This window comes from Pocillopora damicornis, chromosome 8, assembly GCF_964200805.1.
Source record: "Pocillopora damicornis chromosome 8, jaPocDami1.2, whole genome shotgun sequence".
Lineage (NCBI taxonomy): Eukaryota > Metazoa > Cnidaria > Anthozoa > Scleractinia > Pocilloporidae > Pocillopora > Pocillopora damicornis.
The window spans coordinates 21,856,034-21,870,831 of record NC_142677.1 but is presented as its reverse complement, the minus strand read 5'-3'; the positions used below and the strand labels follow the sequence as shown (position 1 = coordinate 21,870,831).

General features: G+C 39.7%; 1 protein-coding gene across 4 annotated transcripts in view; it reads left to right on the top strand.

Moving 5' to 3' along the window:
* Positions 1-14,798, top strand: part of LOC113678885 (intermembrane lipid transfer protein VPS13C) — a 60,955-nt gene that overhangs the window by 26,131 nt on the left and 20,026 nt on the right. For 3 of the 4 annotated variants that reach the window (XM_089181009.1, XM_089181007.1, XM_089181008.1), the window contains 27 exons: positions 97-148; positions 768-806; positions 1,225-1,362; positions 1,804-1,881; positions 2,334-2,563; positions 3,176-3,323; positions 4,064-4,148; positions 4,275-4,355; positions 4,566-4,672; positions 4,818-4,996; positions 5,244-5,350; positions 5,584-5,957; positions 6,391-6,507; positions 6,794-6,955; positions 7,688-7,790; positions 7,957-8,009; positions 8,347-8,466; positions 8,834-8,959; positions 9,264-9,451; positions 9,752-10,064; positions 10,412-10,480; positions 10,955-10,996; positions 11,363-11,843; positions 12,394-12,551; positions 13,130-13,222; positions 13,893-13,973; positions 14,478-14,650. In XM_089181009.1, the coding sequence (XP_089037135.1) occupies positions 97-148; positions 768-806; positions 1,225-1,362; positions 1,804-1,881; positions 2,334-2,563; positions 3,176-3,323; positions 4,064-4,148; positions 4,275-4,355; positions 4,566-4,672; positions 4,818-4,996; positions 5,244-5,350; positions 5,584-5,957; positions 6,391-6,507; positions 6,794-6,955; positions 7,688-7,790; positions 7,957-8,009; positions 8,347-8,466; positions 8,834-8,959; positions 9,264-9,451; positions 9,752-10,064; positions 10,412-10,480; positions 10,955-10,996; positions 11,363-11,843; positions 12,394-12,551; positions 13,130-13,222; positions 13,893-13,973; positions 14,478-14,650 (3,897 nt within the window). The remainder of the gene's footprint in view (positions 1-96; positions 149-767; positions 807-1,224; positions 1,363-1,803; positions 1,882-2,333; positions 2,564-3,175; positions 3,324-4,063; positions 4,149-4,274; positions 4,356-4,565; positions 4,673-4,817; positions 4,997-5,243; positions 5,351-5,583; positions 5,958-6,390; positions 6,508-6,793; positions 6,956-7,687; positions 7,791-7,956; positions 8,010-8,346; positions 8,467-8,833; positions 8,960-9,263; positions 9,452-9,751; positions 10,065-10,411; positions 10,481-10,954; positions 10,997-11,362; positions 11,844-12,393; positions 12,552-13,129; positions 13,223-13,892; positions 13,974-14,477; positions 14,651-14,798) is intronic. The other variant, XM_089181010.1, reaches the window with a different exon arrangement.

Here is a 14,798-nt window from a genome sequence, read left to right as displayed (position 1 = left end):
AAGGTATCAGTGAAGCATTGTAGTTATCTTGATAAACCATAACATACACGTTGCAGTGGAGTGACACTATTTTCCATCATTATTTTTTCGTTGTAGGCAGAATGATCTCTCTGTGGTCGACCTGAATAGCCAAACCTATTATCCCAAGGTAAAATTTCTTAAATAAGCTGTTTGCTGCTTAAGTATTTGGTGTGTCTAGGAATAAATGTCAATGAGATTTATATTCTGTCCATATAGAGATCACCTATTGTCCTCATTGTTAAAATCTAACCAAGGACACTTCATTATGTTAAAAATGAGCTATATAAAGTCACCTATCGGATATAGATTTATCAAAAGTACACGCCAAATCCTTGTAATATTTACGTTGAATCCTGAGAATAATTGTGTTCTCCAACCTGCATAAGGGTTTCAATGTTGTGTTTTGTAAACTCAATTACATATTTACGTGTGGTGAGATAGAAATGATTAGAATAAGCTACACATCTGCATGCATTCGGACGCTCGTAAAGGTATGATTGAAGCACAGGTTGAAGATTTCATATGCAACTGAATTTTTTTTTGGATTAAGCGGAAATAACTCCTGTGAGGATCTGATGAAATTTTTGGACACTATCCCTATGAAAAGTTTAAGGGTTAACAGGTTATTCCTAGAACTTCCTTTTAAATGAGATATGTCTTAAACGCAAGCATTGTTTTATTAATTATTGCTTTGCGGTAACGAAAAGCAGTGATTTTAATATTTGTTCCTTTACTTGCAACGTCAGATTATCTCTGTGGAGAATGAAAATGTCTTTGACTTCGAGGTATGATTAACTTCCTCTTTTCACTTCGTAGCGATGTCTTTGAAATTAATTCTTGTCAGAAGCTTTTATGTAGACTATGCATCGTGGTCAAACATTTGTGAGTTTGTTGTGTGTGCGGCCAGAAACCTGAGTTACCATAAGTTTTTTGTCCAAAATGGCGGCGCCCGAAGTCGAGTTCTTAACACATTCCTCGACAGTGTTCGACAAGGTATCATTGGAATCTACCACCGCAGGGGAAAGAAAAAAATTTCACATATCTTTACAACTGCAGTGATAAAACTACGTGATTTTTGAGCTACAATGTAAGCTCTCCTTAAAGGAAAAGTGATCGCAATGTTGCCAGTTTTCAATGCAAATGAAATACCTTTACCTTATACAATTGATATGATAACTTCATGATGAAGTATCTCTCTTCCAGTTTAAATATTTCAACAAAGGAAATCCTCCCAAGAGTGACCCAAGTCCTGCTGATCTTACACGACCGGATGGGAACCTTGAGTTAAACATTGGGAAAATAAACATCGTCTTTTTGTATCGATTCATAACGGAATTGATGGTGAGTGCTTCAGTTTTTTGTGCAGAAAAATTTCCTCTATTGAGCTGCTGCAACAAAACGTTGCGGCAGTTATCAGTTAGGCGGAACAAATTGGATTGTTAGAAGTAAGTTTAATGGAAAACAATGCCGTGAGGTCGACAAGTTACGTTTAGCCGTATAAAACACGATGCTAGACTGTGATTGGCTGAGTGACCTTGATCATCTGTGATTGGTGCATGTTTATCTTAGCTGTATTGGTGAGTTGTGCGGTCGACTGGCTGCTGGTTTACAGCCCTGTTTTTTCGTTTAACTTTTCGTGAGTAGTGAGACAAACGATAAGACTTCGTTATTTAAGTGGAAAAGCAGCGCTAGGCACCAGTAAGAATGCATCTGTAGTAGTATTAGAAAAAATGTTATCTGTACTCTTTTTTTTTAACTCCATCTATTGCTTCTTTTCCAAAGCAATTCGTTGAGCCTTTAACAAGTCCTCAGTCAACTCAGTACGTACAAGAAACAGCTCAAAGGGCAGTTACAGAACAGGTAACTTCATGTTTGAAGTTTCTATTAGAGTTGCATTGACAACAGCGCCTTAGCCCTGTTCTCTTTCGCAGCCTTCTCCTCGTCTTTTTGTCACACTCTTGGCATTATTACCCTCCCTCCCCTCCCCAACCTTCCCATCTACATTATCTCTCCCTTTTCTTTTTGTCCATGATCCTCGACCGGAATATTTTATTTTCTAATTTCATTGATCCAAAGCTATTGTCAGGACACATAAGGGGGTAGGTTGCTGAAGTAACTGTGGTGCTGCGTTGTTGGAGAATATTCCAAGATAATTTGGCTCTGTCAACTGAATTGATGATGAAAATTGGCCACCGTAAAGTTTTTCTAAAGGTGACGTTTTTAACGTTTGCCCTTCGTCTGGGCGAATAAAATTGTGATGCATTTCGCGATGTATTTTGCTTATTGAGGTACCGTTAAATGTGATATTTAAGGTGGAGTCCATCCATAGTCAAGGAACTCGCATCGGCTTAAAAGTGGCCATCAGTGCCCCTCTTGTGATCATTCCACGTCATTCTCGCTCAGCGGATATGCTTATTGTTGATCTTGGACATTTGGATCTTCAAAATGAATTTGATGTTCTCCCTACATCACTGAACGATGAGAACAAAGAAGCTGTGTTCGATATAATGGAATTGTCTCTTCAATCGCTGCAATTAGCGAGGTGAGTTGGTGATGATGTTGGCTGATAAAGGTCTTCAAAATAGAAATAGCGATGATGGAATTTATAAACAGTTATGTACGAGAAACAGCTAGGTATTGATTTTACAAGTGGATAGATTCAATGTGCACAAAGGTGAACTTTGTCCTGAGAAGACTACATGAAATATCAGAGGAAAAAAATGACGTTACGCATAGTAATGAAATATTATCGTCTGTCTCACTATGTCGTCGTTTCCGATTTGGATTGCGACGTTTCGACTTTCAGTACCCAGTCCAAACGTCTCAATCCGTGTGCGAAGTGATCTCGTCGTGAACCAAACGATAATACAGCAGGTAATTTAGTGTTAACGACTGAGTTGAAAACGTAAATTAGCCACCGTAAAGGGTAAAAAAACTGACGTTTCGAGCGTTAGCCCTTCGTCAGAGCAATCGCGGTGGCTAATTTACGTTTTCAACTCAGTTGTTAACACTAAATTACCTGCTATACTCTCCCACCGACGCAGCACCACAGTTTCTTTAGAAACTTACCCCTTTATTCAAACGATAATACACCCTTACAACTTGTATAATGTACTGAAAAGTTATTACCAAATTGCCTTCCTTCTTTACGTAGAGGTGTGGTGGATACAAGTTCGTCTTCGGTGATCAAGCGACATCTCATTGAACCAATAAAACTAGAGGCAAACATCAAGCGTTCTCTATTGCCTTCCTGCAACGAGATTCCAATCATAGATTGCTCAGCTACTCTGGACTTTGTCAAGGTATTTTAATTGTTTGTCTCACGATGTAGTTATTTCCTCTGTGGGGGCAACATTTCGACTACAAAGTGAGGTGGACTGGTCACTCGTCACGCTATACCCATAATGCTCTGGTATCTTTTGCCCAAAAAAAAAAAAATGAAGATAGAGAATCCATTGCGAAAGATGTTAAATTTTGTTCAAATTTCACCATCCCAACTACTTTAATCTGTTTAGTGTTATTTTTGATGTTTGCTTCTGAAGAACACCTTTTGACTATGAATGGCATATTTTCTATAACCCTTGAAGGAAAACAAGAATTTGGTGTCAGATCAAGATTACAACTTCTACCTGATAAATTCGAGTCTTCTCATAACCTGTTTGCTGGATAACGTATCGATATTGTATGGAGAATTTACATGTGGCTCGCCTCTGGGAGTTAAAAGGTTAACCCTTGCTTTTTTCCCTTAGAAAATGAACAAAGAATATTTTCTTTCTCGAAAACGGATGCTCGTTTATTGAAAACGCCTTTGGGCAACCGGAAGGCTGGGTGTAAATCCTTACTGGGGACTTGACTCAATCAAAAGATATATTTATTTTTCCGATTGAATTTTTAACTGATACCCCACCACAGTCATTTAAAGGCTGTGGTTAACTCTTTACTGCCGCCGGCCGCACTGTCTCTATCAATGCACTTTCTTGGTTGAAATTGTAGTTAGCAAGTTATTTGTGTCGTTAATTGTTTTTTTAATCTTTGTTTTCAGATGAATCTAGGTCGACAGGATTACCACGTTCTCACGACACTTTTCCAAGAAAATATGAAAGAAGCTGAAAGTGTGAGACTGGAAGGTACGAACACGTCTAGTATCGTCTAGTACTAAATTGACTTTTAAGTTGAAGCAGAGATTGCTCTTGTTAGAAACTTAGGGTACCTAATGAAACTTGTATTTTTTTTTGCATTCTTTTGCTTTTCAGACCAAACGAGACTTGATCAAAGCATCGCAGAGGAACAAGAGGAACGTATTGACCCGTCTACTGCAACAAATATCTCATCTGGTATGATATTATTCGCATTGATTATTTTCCATGCGATTGAAAATGACGAAAAATGTCGATAGTAACTGAAAAAGATCAGAACAAAGAAAACAATAAAGTCAGCAATCGTTATAAGCGCAAAATTCAAAGCAGAAAGAATATTTTACCCTGTCGACGAGTCATGAAACTTACTTAGTGACGGTTCTATGTGAAGAGTGATTATCTTTACAGAACCTGGTGTACCCGAGGAAACTGCGAAAACTGCGTGGGACAGAATGGTGTTTTCATTTGATCTTGCTGGTGCTAGTCTTATTCTATACAACAATGAGACGCCTTTGGTAAGTTAAGCGTTGATATTTTTACTGAAAGTTGTTAGTTTAGTTTTGCACAGAGTGCAAAATTAAACCAATCCAAACTCGGGTTACTTTCGGCAATCATTTGAAAGTTACTTTATGGTGGTTCGGTTTACTTTAACAACTGCAGGACCCGTTTGATCCACAGTCGTCGGTCTGCGATCCAGCTACAAAGCTCTGTTTATGTCATGTGGAGGAAAGTGCAGTTACCGTGGTTTTGCCAAGTGACAGCTCTGTTCAAATTCACTGTGTACTTAATGGCTGTGTGGTCGAGGATGCCAGAGAAGGAACAATTTCTGCTTTTCCTAGGTTAGTAAATGAATGTAGGCTTGATAATTAAGTTTGTTTGTGACATCAAAGGAATTACGCTGTTTCCTTTGATAGTTGGCTAGGAGATTATTAACTGGTTATAGATGGTGCTGTCTTGATTACATAACGATAATTTTCTTGCTAAAATGTGTGCAACTTCTCTGTACATCATTTGTTCGCTGGAGGGGTAGGACCTGTGGGGTTAATACCTCTCTAATTTGAAGGTTTCGTGTCTTTTTTCCCAAAGGTTAGTGGACAAAAAGATGGCGACACACTCCGGAGCTCGAACATCTTCATCCTCTAAAGAAATGTGTGACGTACTTTTCTGTCAGTTACCGTCAGGGGAGATGAAAGGTTTGCTATTGTTGTTTTAACCACTGATGAGTTACATAGTTGCATAATTCGTGCAGCAGTAAGGAATCGCGTGCATCTTCTTTTTGGCGAATTTACTGCTACTTTTGAAAGTTCCAAGACTAAATCTGTGATTGCGAAAACATTGCTATTTTATTTTTCCTCCGGCTCATACTGGTTATTTCACTTTCTCATGTATTTCTTTTCTTTTCTCTTTTTGTTTTCATCTTTTGCAGTCCAAGTGTCCTTGCAAAACGCTACCATTTTTGTCAACTTTCCTTTCTTGTTCCTTTTACTGGAGTTCATCACCATTCCGCCATCCGACGTGAATCATCCTCGAGAGCCACAAGTCTCAGTAGTCAGTCAAACCTCTCTGGATGCTTCAGGTGTTAGGGACCCAGAAACTCCCAGGGAGGGGAGGGATGCACAGATACACAGGACTGAAAGTGGAGATGTTACTTCTACTGATGCTCCTAGTCAAGTAGATGCTGCAGCATCGCCTACTCAAGAGACGCAGCTGAAAATTGTTGTTCATGGTGTAGTGGAAGATCCAAACATTGTCTTACTTTCTGACGCTACAAACAAAGAGAGCGAGGCGCTTATTGTTCAGGTGACTGGATTTTGGTCGCTGTTTTTGAGCATGTTGATATTTATGTAATCAGATAGACAAAGATACAGAGGTTATCGCGATTGAATTATTATGACCAACTTACTTTGCTTTCTACATTTACCTTTTTGGTTAACTGTCTGTTGACATGTCTTTTTAGTTCTGTTATCTGGGATTTTTTTTATCGGTTTTCTTATGTGAGAATCATAGCCGGTGACCATTTGATTAGAGAAGTCGTTATCTTTCAATGGGTGCCATTTTGATTGAAGCAACACAGTAGCAAATCAAACCTTGCGTCTTTGCAACATCGGTACTGAGTTCTTCATTCTTGTAGCCGTTTTCTCGTTTGTGCTGTGATATTTGATAAATCTTCCATATGTTGGCAAAATAAGAAAACTAAAACTAATATGTAGAATGAACATTTCAAAAAATTTAGGCGAAAGTGGAGTTTGATTACACTTTGGAAGGAGTGAAGCAGAGTCTTTCAGCGGATTTGAAAAATCTCCAGATGCAAGCTGCACAGTTTCCTGATGTTAAAAGGACATCTTATAAGGTAACGTTAATGAGTAGGTTTTTGCTTCTCTAACCGTAACCCGTATCTTTAAGAATTGATTTCTAAGTGCATAAATAAGAAGACTTACTGGAATATGCGTAGAGATGATAAGTCAATAGATAGCGGGATGCAACGAGTGTGGGCGATAGAAGTTGCCTTTTGTTCGTACAAATGGCTTTTCGTGCCTACACTGTAGCCTTAATGGAGAAAACTACAAAGACGCACATAACCTTTTTTTAGCATCCAGCTGTATAACCGACTTTTAAATGGGAATTGTTTTTTTCAGGTTTTGAACCCTTGTTCGTTGTCATTTAAGTACTTGACACCGGCCTCGACTGAGGGTGGTCAAGACATCTCTATTACATTAGAAGAAATGGTGTTCGAATTCTCTCCAGGACTATTCACTACTATCAGTAACGTAGTTACAGCATTAACAGGACAGCAAAAGGTAGCTGTCTTTATGAGTTGAACTTTTATTCAAACGGAGCTTCAACATCTCTCTCCGCCCCCTTGGCAAATCCCCATTCAAATTTCCGCCCCCCCTGAGCCACCCAAGTGCCGCAAAAGTGAACTCTTTACCTCTGAACACGATAACAATAACTACGTGAATTCTGGTGGAAAAGACGTAACAGTTCCGGTTCAAATTTATTTCCCATCCAATCCAGGTAAGGTTCAAAATCCCCACCCTTCGGACATGGACGACAGAGAAATTTTCTGGGAGACCTGCCCCTTGCCGGGGGGAAAGAAAGAGTGTTGAAACTTCGAATTGATCGGTGCAATGCATTGCGGAATTTTGAATTATAGCGGGCTGGAATATTCATTTTATGTTCCAGGGAAACCCCGCGACCTTCGATGGCAGGGATGTTGTCAATATCGACGATAAATGAAGATGATAATTCTAACGGTGTAGTGTTGTACATTTTTCACTAGTAAGCCGGGTTCTTCATTTTCATTAACCAACTGATAACAAACAACGAAAATAGCCCCAATCTGCCAAAGAGAATGAATTAATACTCCAAGGGATATGAAAATCACATTTATGACAAAAAAGTCGTGTAAGAAATTTTATCTCCCTGATAAAGAGATGAGCCGGGCTAATGGCTTAGATTATCATTTAGATCTCCGAGCATGGAAAGTCCGAAAGTATGAGTTCGATTCCATTTGTTATTTTGATTGGTAGGTCGATGAAAGCGTTCAGACAGTGGGTGATGAGGTGGTTAGCGCGCCAGCTGACTTGTGGGAGAGTAAACCGGCCTCTGCTGAGTATTGGTATAAGAAAAAAGGTTGGCGTAAGAAATTACGTTGTTTATACATACAAATTTCAATAGGAACAATAACCCTGTTTCAAAATAATTTTTCCAGAGGTAGAGGCTATAGTCAAAAATTCTTTAACATATTTGTATGTGAAAAAGAAATGTGATAAATTTTACTCCAATTTCTATTCTGTAGCGATTGAAGACGCCAAACCCAAGTTGGTGACAAGGAGAGCGTCTGGTGACAAGGTTAGTATGTCTACTGTAATCTTACCTAAACTTATCTTGACTCTAACCCTTTAACTCCCAAGATCTGATTACTAATTCTCCCCTCTAGCTCCTACACATTTCCTTGTAAATCAGTAATGAGAATTCAATGTTAGATCAAGGCAACAACTTCTACCTGATAAGTTGAAGTTTTCTCAATACCTGTTTGCAAGAGAATGCATTGATATTATAGGGAGAAGGTCCATGTTAATCTCTTCCAGGAGTTAAAGGGTTGATGCCTAAGAGGGAATGCACATTCTGAATGGCGCTTTTACATATTCAAAACTAAATTTATATGTACGTTCATTTTTACTTTCAGCTCAGCTTGACAATTAAAGAAGTTCAACTGGTGTTGGTGAATGAGGTTGAAGGTGCCCATATTCCTCTGCTGTTGATTCGCTCATGCGCGACAGGCAAAGTGTTTGATTGGTCTGCTCAGGTAAGTTAAAGAATATGTGAAGCTGAGATGAACCATATCCTTATCAGCTTTGATGTTTGACCCCCTTGTTAAAGAGTTTTGTGGGATTCAATGTAATAAAGGCGAGCTCAAAATGTAACTGGATCATTTAATCTCTGTGTGATAACTTCAGGGGTTTCAATGACTTTATCCCTAAGGGGCTGCCAATGGAGTAATAAGCAGCTGTGCCCGGAAACGAACCGAAAGGCGAAAACGAAACCCAAACACGAGGGTCTGCGCAGGCTCAACAGATGGCAGTAAGAGTTCTTATAGGCGGCGGTACACCGCCGGTCACAAGTTTGTAATGAAACCCTTGTAACATTATTTTACTTTTTCACTTGTAAAACAGCTAAAAGTTGAAGCAGATGTAGCAGCACAGGTTTGTTACTACAATGAGTGTCTTGCTGTTTGGGAGCCACTGTTGGAGCCGGTTGTAGTCGAAGACCAGAAAACCATGTGGGAAGTGCAACTGAAGGTGATAGTTAGATGTGTTCCTGCTTGCAATGACCATGTTGTTAACCCTTAAAACTCCAGGATAACTTGAGCATTTCTCCTAACTATATCACCCCTGACTCAAGTATTTAGGTTATAAGAATCACAGCAAGACCTATGATGCACCAATATCCTATCCATGAAGAGTCTCGACTCACCTAGTCAGTTTATTCTTGGGAGACCGAGCAGTGTTGTGGGCCACTTTCTCGCAAAAGAGTAAACAAACGTGTAGAAAGACCATTACTTTTTGTTGCAAAAATGTAAGCGAACGCTTTTTCTCCGTGTAGTTTTTCCTTGCCGATGGATACGTTTCAAGTTTCTCCCCGAAAGATTCAGAATTGTGTGACGGTACCCCGCGAGATGTTACGAACGCTCACCAAACTGGAGATGCGACAGACTCTGGTCTGCGCTCTTTGGCTGAAAAGAGATCTTCATTCAGAAGGAAACGGCGTTTGTCTTCAGAACGGCGAACATGGTACAATTTTGTGATTGATAAGCACATATCGTGGAAAGTAGCACACCTTTCTGGTGTGCAAAAATAGGGGTCCGTGGAAGGTTTTCTGTAGCCCCAGTCCATTTTTGGGATCTGTGTACCAAAAGTCAGTTTTCTCGGGAATTCGTTTTCGTTGAAAGTTGTTGCCAAAGTGACATGGGAGATTAGTGCTGTTTTAGACACATTTGCACGTAAATATAATTTGTGACAGCTATCTCTAATGTTCATCTCGAAGGAAATGTTTCACTTTCTGCGATGAAAAAAATTTATCTATCGTTGCAGGCCAAGAAGGAAACAAAAGCGTCGTCCACGAATAACCGGCCCAGCAACTGACGATGAAGGTGATCTTGATTTCAACGGGGCCTTGACTACGTTCATCCAGTCCACCCAGACAGCATTCATGGACCCGTCTTTGGAGATTGAGAGCGACAGTGCCATAGATGTGGTTGATGCGCCGCAGGATGGAGTCGGGGCTCCTTCCGCTGACCATGATGACAAGCCGACGCAAGCCATGTACATGGTCATCAGTTCACATGATGTTATGCAATTGACCGTTACTTCTACAGCTGTACAAATTCTATCTGAGCTGAGCGAGGTATTAGAGACCTTTATATTCTAAAGCGAGTAAGACTGCCAGTTCTAATTGAATCAACACGCGCAAACTTGCGTTAATTTGGCGGGTAAATACGACAGCCTTCAACAGCTCTAACTTGTGATAAATACAGAATAAGGGCGCTATTCTGAACTCGGCAGAGATACGTTTGTGGTGTTGGGATTATTTTTCATTTTTTTTCTATGAACGATTGTCAATATTTTGGGCGTTTTTTTTTATTGTAAGCCTTAGAGGTTCTGGATTAGTACATGATGTAAAGTTACTTTTCTTTCTTTGTTGATGTCAGCGTAGTTGATACTATTGGAGTCTTTGTCTTTTTACTTTCTCAGCTATGGACGATTGATAGAACGAAGAAACTGAGAACAGTTCCTCTGGCAACCTTTGTCATCCATAACGAGGTGTGCTGTAAAACGACAACGGTCTCCATTCTTGTCGTTATTTTTAGAAGACGTTTGCTTTACATCGTATTTAGCGGTAGTGAAACCTGTTTTAGCGGACATCCGCTTCTCAGTTGTTAACAGGAATTAAGAGCGCCTCAAAATTAGAGGTAATTTGTATTTGCAGTAAATGGTTTCAACCCAGGGGTGACGTTTTATCCTGTAGTCTACTGATCTAGTGAGGTTAGTTCTGAGAAGAACGGCGGAAGTCATCATAACAGTAGAGATGACTCGACTGATCCGCTTAGGATAATTTCCGCTCAGGTTGTCGAAACGTCAGTCACTTCTACCTTCAACGGTTCTTATAAGGACTACCCTCTCCTGGGCGATCAGACTACTCGATCTAATTAATTTGTTTATAATTATTTAAAATAAGTTAGTTTGGTTGGCGAGATATTCAAATATAAATTAGCTAATAGGTGCACACTTTTTTAGCTTGGAATCCATGCGGCAGTGACAGTGAGCCATAAGCTTCAGGTATGTGCTATTCAGATAGAGCACTTACTACCATATTTTCTCTTTTACCGCCTACGAGCTCTGTGTTTCTACATGGTTGGCCAGGGTCTTTGTTTGTCGGGTAAGATGCTTTCTTTTCGTGGTGGCTCTCTACAATCGTGTAAAATAGTTTAGGACCGGTTAACTCTCTGATAAATTCTGGCAGGTACGCTAGTTAATCTCGTATGTGGACAACATGGGTAACATGGCTCGTGGATTTTCCTAAAACGTCCTAATCTAAGTTTATGTGAATTTTTCTTATTAGGATGAGCCAAATGTCTGGTGTTTGTTGTATGTTCTAGCTAAAGCATCTCATTTTTCTTGCCAATTGTCTTTTTTTACCATTAGGTCTCAGATACGGAACAGTTAACCGTACGTCAGAGAATTCCGAAACTGCCAGCCATAGGGAATTCTGGCCTTGCAGATGTCGCTGTAGACCTAGCCAATAAGACACAACGATATCCACGTGACGATTTTGTGCGTTCAATAACCGAGCCAGTATTTAATCGCCTCAGGGAGAAACTCTACAAAATACGAAGGAAAAGAACCTCATCTGATCCGGTGACTCTCGATGCCATCAGGCAGCGTAAATTGTCCCTTCAGGGTGCAGTTTCTTTCCAAATCGGCCCAGAAGAATTTAGGAAAAAACCTGCTTTAAGGAAGGGTCTTTCTCTTGATTCAGTCACGACGCAGACGGATGGAAACACTGATACCCAACAAACACGCACTGAATTGTCCTCAGAGCGAGATAAGGTCAAAGTTAGGAAGGAAAGCGAAGAGGAAACGTTAAATGCTCTACCACACCTTGAAGAACGTGAAGGGGAAGACAGTGAGTGACCCGAGTGCAAGTAACAAAGTAAAAAACACTAAATATGGAGAGGCTTCAATCTTACAAAAAAGCGACCATAGGATCCCACGGCAACATTCCTAGATAGCTTTCTTTTTTTTTGGTTTTTTCCGAAGAAATAGAATCGAACTCTTTTTGAGATTTACTTAAATGTCATCTGCTTTATTGTTTTTTTTTTTTTCAATTTTTTTCAGCTGTATTTATTGGGGTCTCTTGTTTACATGTAAATTGAATGCTCGCCGCGAAAGTGTTTTATCATTATTATCGCAAAAAAAATTGTTTGAAAATGAACTCTAAGGAAAGAGTACAGTCTAATAAGTTTTAAACAACTTAAGTGAATGAGAAATATGAAAGCCGCCATGCAGAATACTTTGTGGTCAAAAATTAAGAGAAGAGTTTATCCAAATCACGCAAAGAAATCTTTGCGTATCATTCTACTCTGAGGTTTTTTGAAATTGTATTTTATGATATCACACATTTGAAATGTGTCCGAAAAAAGTTGACTGAAATGTAAAACCTTTTTTCGCTACAGGTCTTGCCGAAACGCAAGTGGGTCATGCAATTGCCAACATCGGTTCTTTGGTTGGTGGGTTGCTTTCACCTCATCATGAAAGAAAAAACAAGGACAAGCGCAGAGGAAAGTTCGGCTCTGATGATGCTACGTACGATGACAACATTATCTCTTTAACTGTAAGTTACCTTCTTTCCTCTTTTCAGTCTTTGTTGCTTGTTCATAGTCTCAAAAGTCTATTATAAATGTGTTAACCTTATTTTATTGTTGTTGCGATCTTAAAGTTTTAATAGATATACTTAAACAGTGTGCCCTGGTTTAAATAAAATGACTTATAATTGCTCGTGTTCAACAAAGTTGAGTCAAGCACTCACTTCAACCACTGATTCAGGACAAGTTAACCTCGAACAACAAAACATATCCACATTTATTAGTCTGTGGTGACGGTGAAACCCTTTCTTATCTAAAGTTTCATTTAGACAGTTAATTTATTCTCTTCATGCGTCTATGCACTTAAGGCCTCGGGCAGAGAACACCATTAATTTCTGTCGGTTACCTGTCGGTTAAGGTAAGGTGCCCTCGTGTCCAGCCCCTGTGCCTCTTTTCCCTTCCTACGCCTCTCTTTCAAGTTTCTTTGAGGAGGCCTAAGGGAGTCCATCGGAGGCATGCACCTTTGGGCAGGGCTAAGGATGGCATTTGGTGAATATGGCCAATCCATCTTCATCTTCTTCTTCTAACTGAAACTTATTTTCGCTAGGTGGATGGGTTTTACCATATGAATGTCATCTCCGTTAGTCGCTCTGGATCGTTCCTGCACGAGCTTTCTCCACGAGATGCACCGTTGTGTGAGGTAATTAGGATAACAGCGTTGTATGACAGCTTGCGAAACTAAGTTTATTTACGAAACCCCCATTATTTTGGCCAATTCGGCGGGCTGTATTTCACTGTACGGCCCGCTAATTTCAAAAGTTTGTGTAAATTGAATATCCCCCATCTATTTGAAACCAGAGATATAATAAATGACTTACTAACCTAGTTTTCTCGGTCCGCACTGTAAGTTACGGAGGCTCGTTTTTCCCACACGGATTTATGGCCCACGCGCTTCGCGCTTCGCGGTTACCGTTCTTCAAGGTGCGACCTTTTTGGTCGCCATGGCAAGTAGAAAAAAATGTTGGCGAGTAAATTTTTAGATAAAGTCGCTTTTACGTAGAGTTTGTGGTCTAAAGTTTAAGTGAGATAAGTGTATGCATAGAATGTTGTTAATTCTCTCTAGAAAATTTCCTCTTCATCCTTGGTTGTCTTTGTATTTAGCCTGGAGATATTCTATGTACTTCAAAAAACGAACGCTAGCCTTTTTTTCCCCAGTTTTTCTTCGATAAATTTCAGTATTTTTCTGACGCCGGAATTAACTTTCAATCTCTGCCAAACATTTTATGATTTTACATCACCAATTGGTGGCTACGAAAGTAGGTCCCACTGAGTCCTGAGTTTTATTAATTTTGTTTTCATTTTGTTTTCAGGCAAAACACAAGTGGTATGTCGTTGTTCAAGTAGATATAAAGCGCGGTCGTAAAACAGTCACTATTAGGTCACCACTGCGGGTAAGATGTCTATTGTGTTTTCTCACCAAAACTTTAACCCACCTAAAAGGTGTCCACCGTGTTTAATCATCTTTATCGAAATATATATTTGATGTCATCATAAACTCTTTCTAGTGTCGTGGTCATTATTGCCGTGAATGTGTGTAATAATTGCAGGAAATTCGAAAATTACTTGCCTCGCGGATCATCTGAGTACATTAAACATCTGCAAATATTACCCTCCCCATTTTGGTTGGTTCTCTAACATTGAGCTGCTGCAGGGTTCAAAATAGTGGCCGATCAACAAACTATCTCTGGTTCAATATGTTTATTCTATGTGAGGGGGGGGGGGGGTGGAATTTGTTGCGATGTGACGTAATGAATATTTGTCTGGCCAAAAATGGGTTGCGTCCGAGCAAAAATACGTTTGACCGGATAACTTGACCGGGGTCAGCCGGGACATTTATTCGAGTCTTGTATTGCAATCTTAATCGTTTAATAGAAGCCTGTGAAATTCTCTCGTAGATCCAAAACCACCTTCATGTCCCAGTGGATATTTTCGTTAAGAGACGAGATTCATTAGAATCGGGAGAAGACCATCCTTTCAAACTCTTCAGCGTGGAATCTGGTGGTGTGCAGAATGTGCCTTTACATACGGCTTACAACGAAGAGCTTTTCTTTAAACCTGGTGGTACTGAGTAAGTTAGGTCCTTTAGCTCAGCAAAGTAGCAGAATTATCTTTCAGAATTATTTCGTGTTTTTCCATATTTCTCCGTTGTGGATTTGTAAGGGAAAACTTCTGCAAAACGTATCGGAGTGCGAAGTACAACCTAAACTGGAACATAA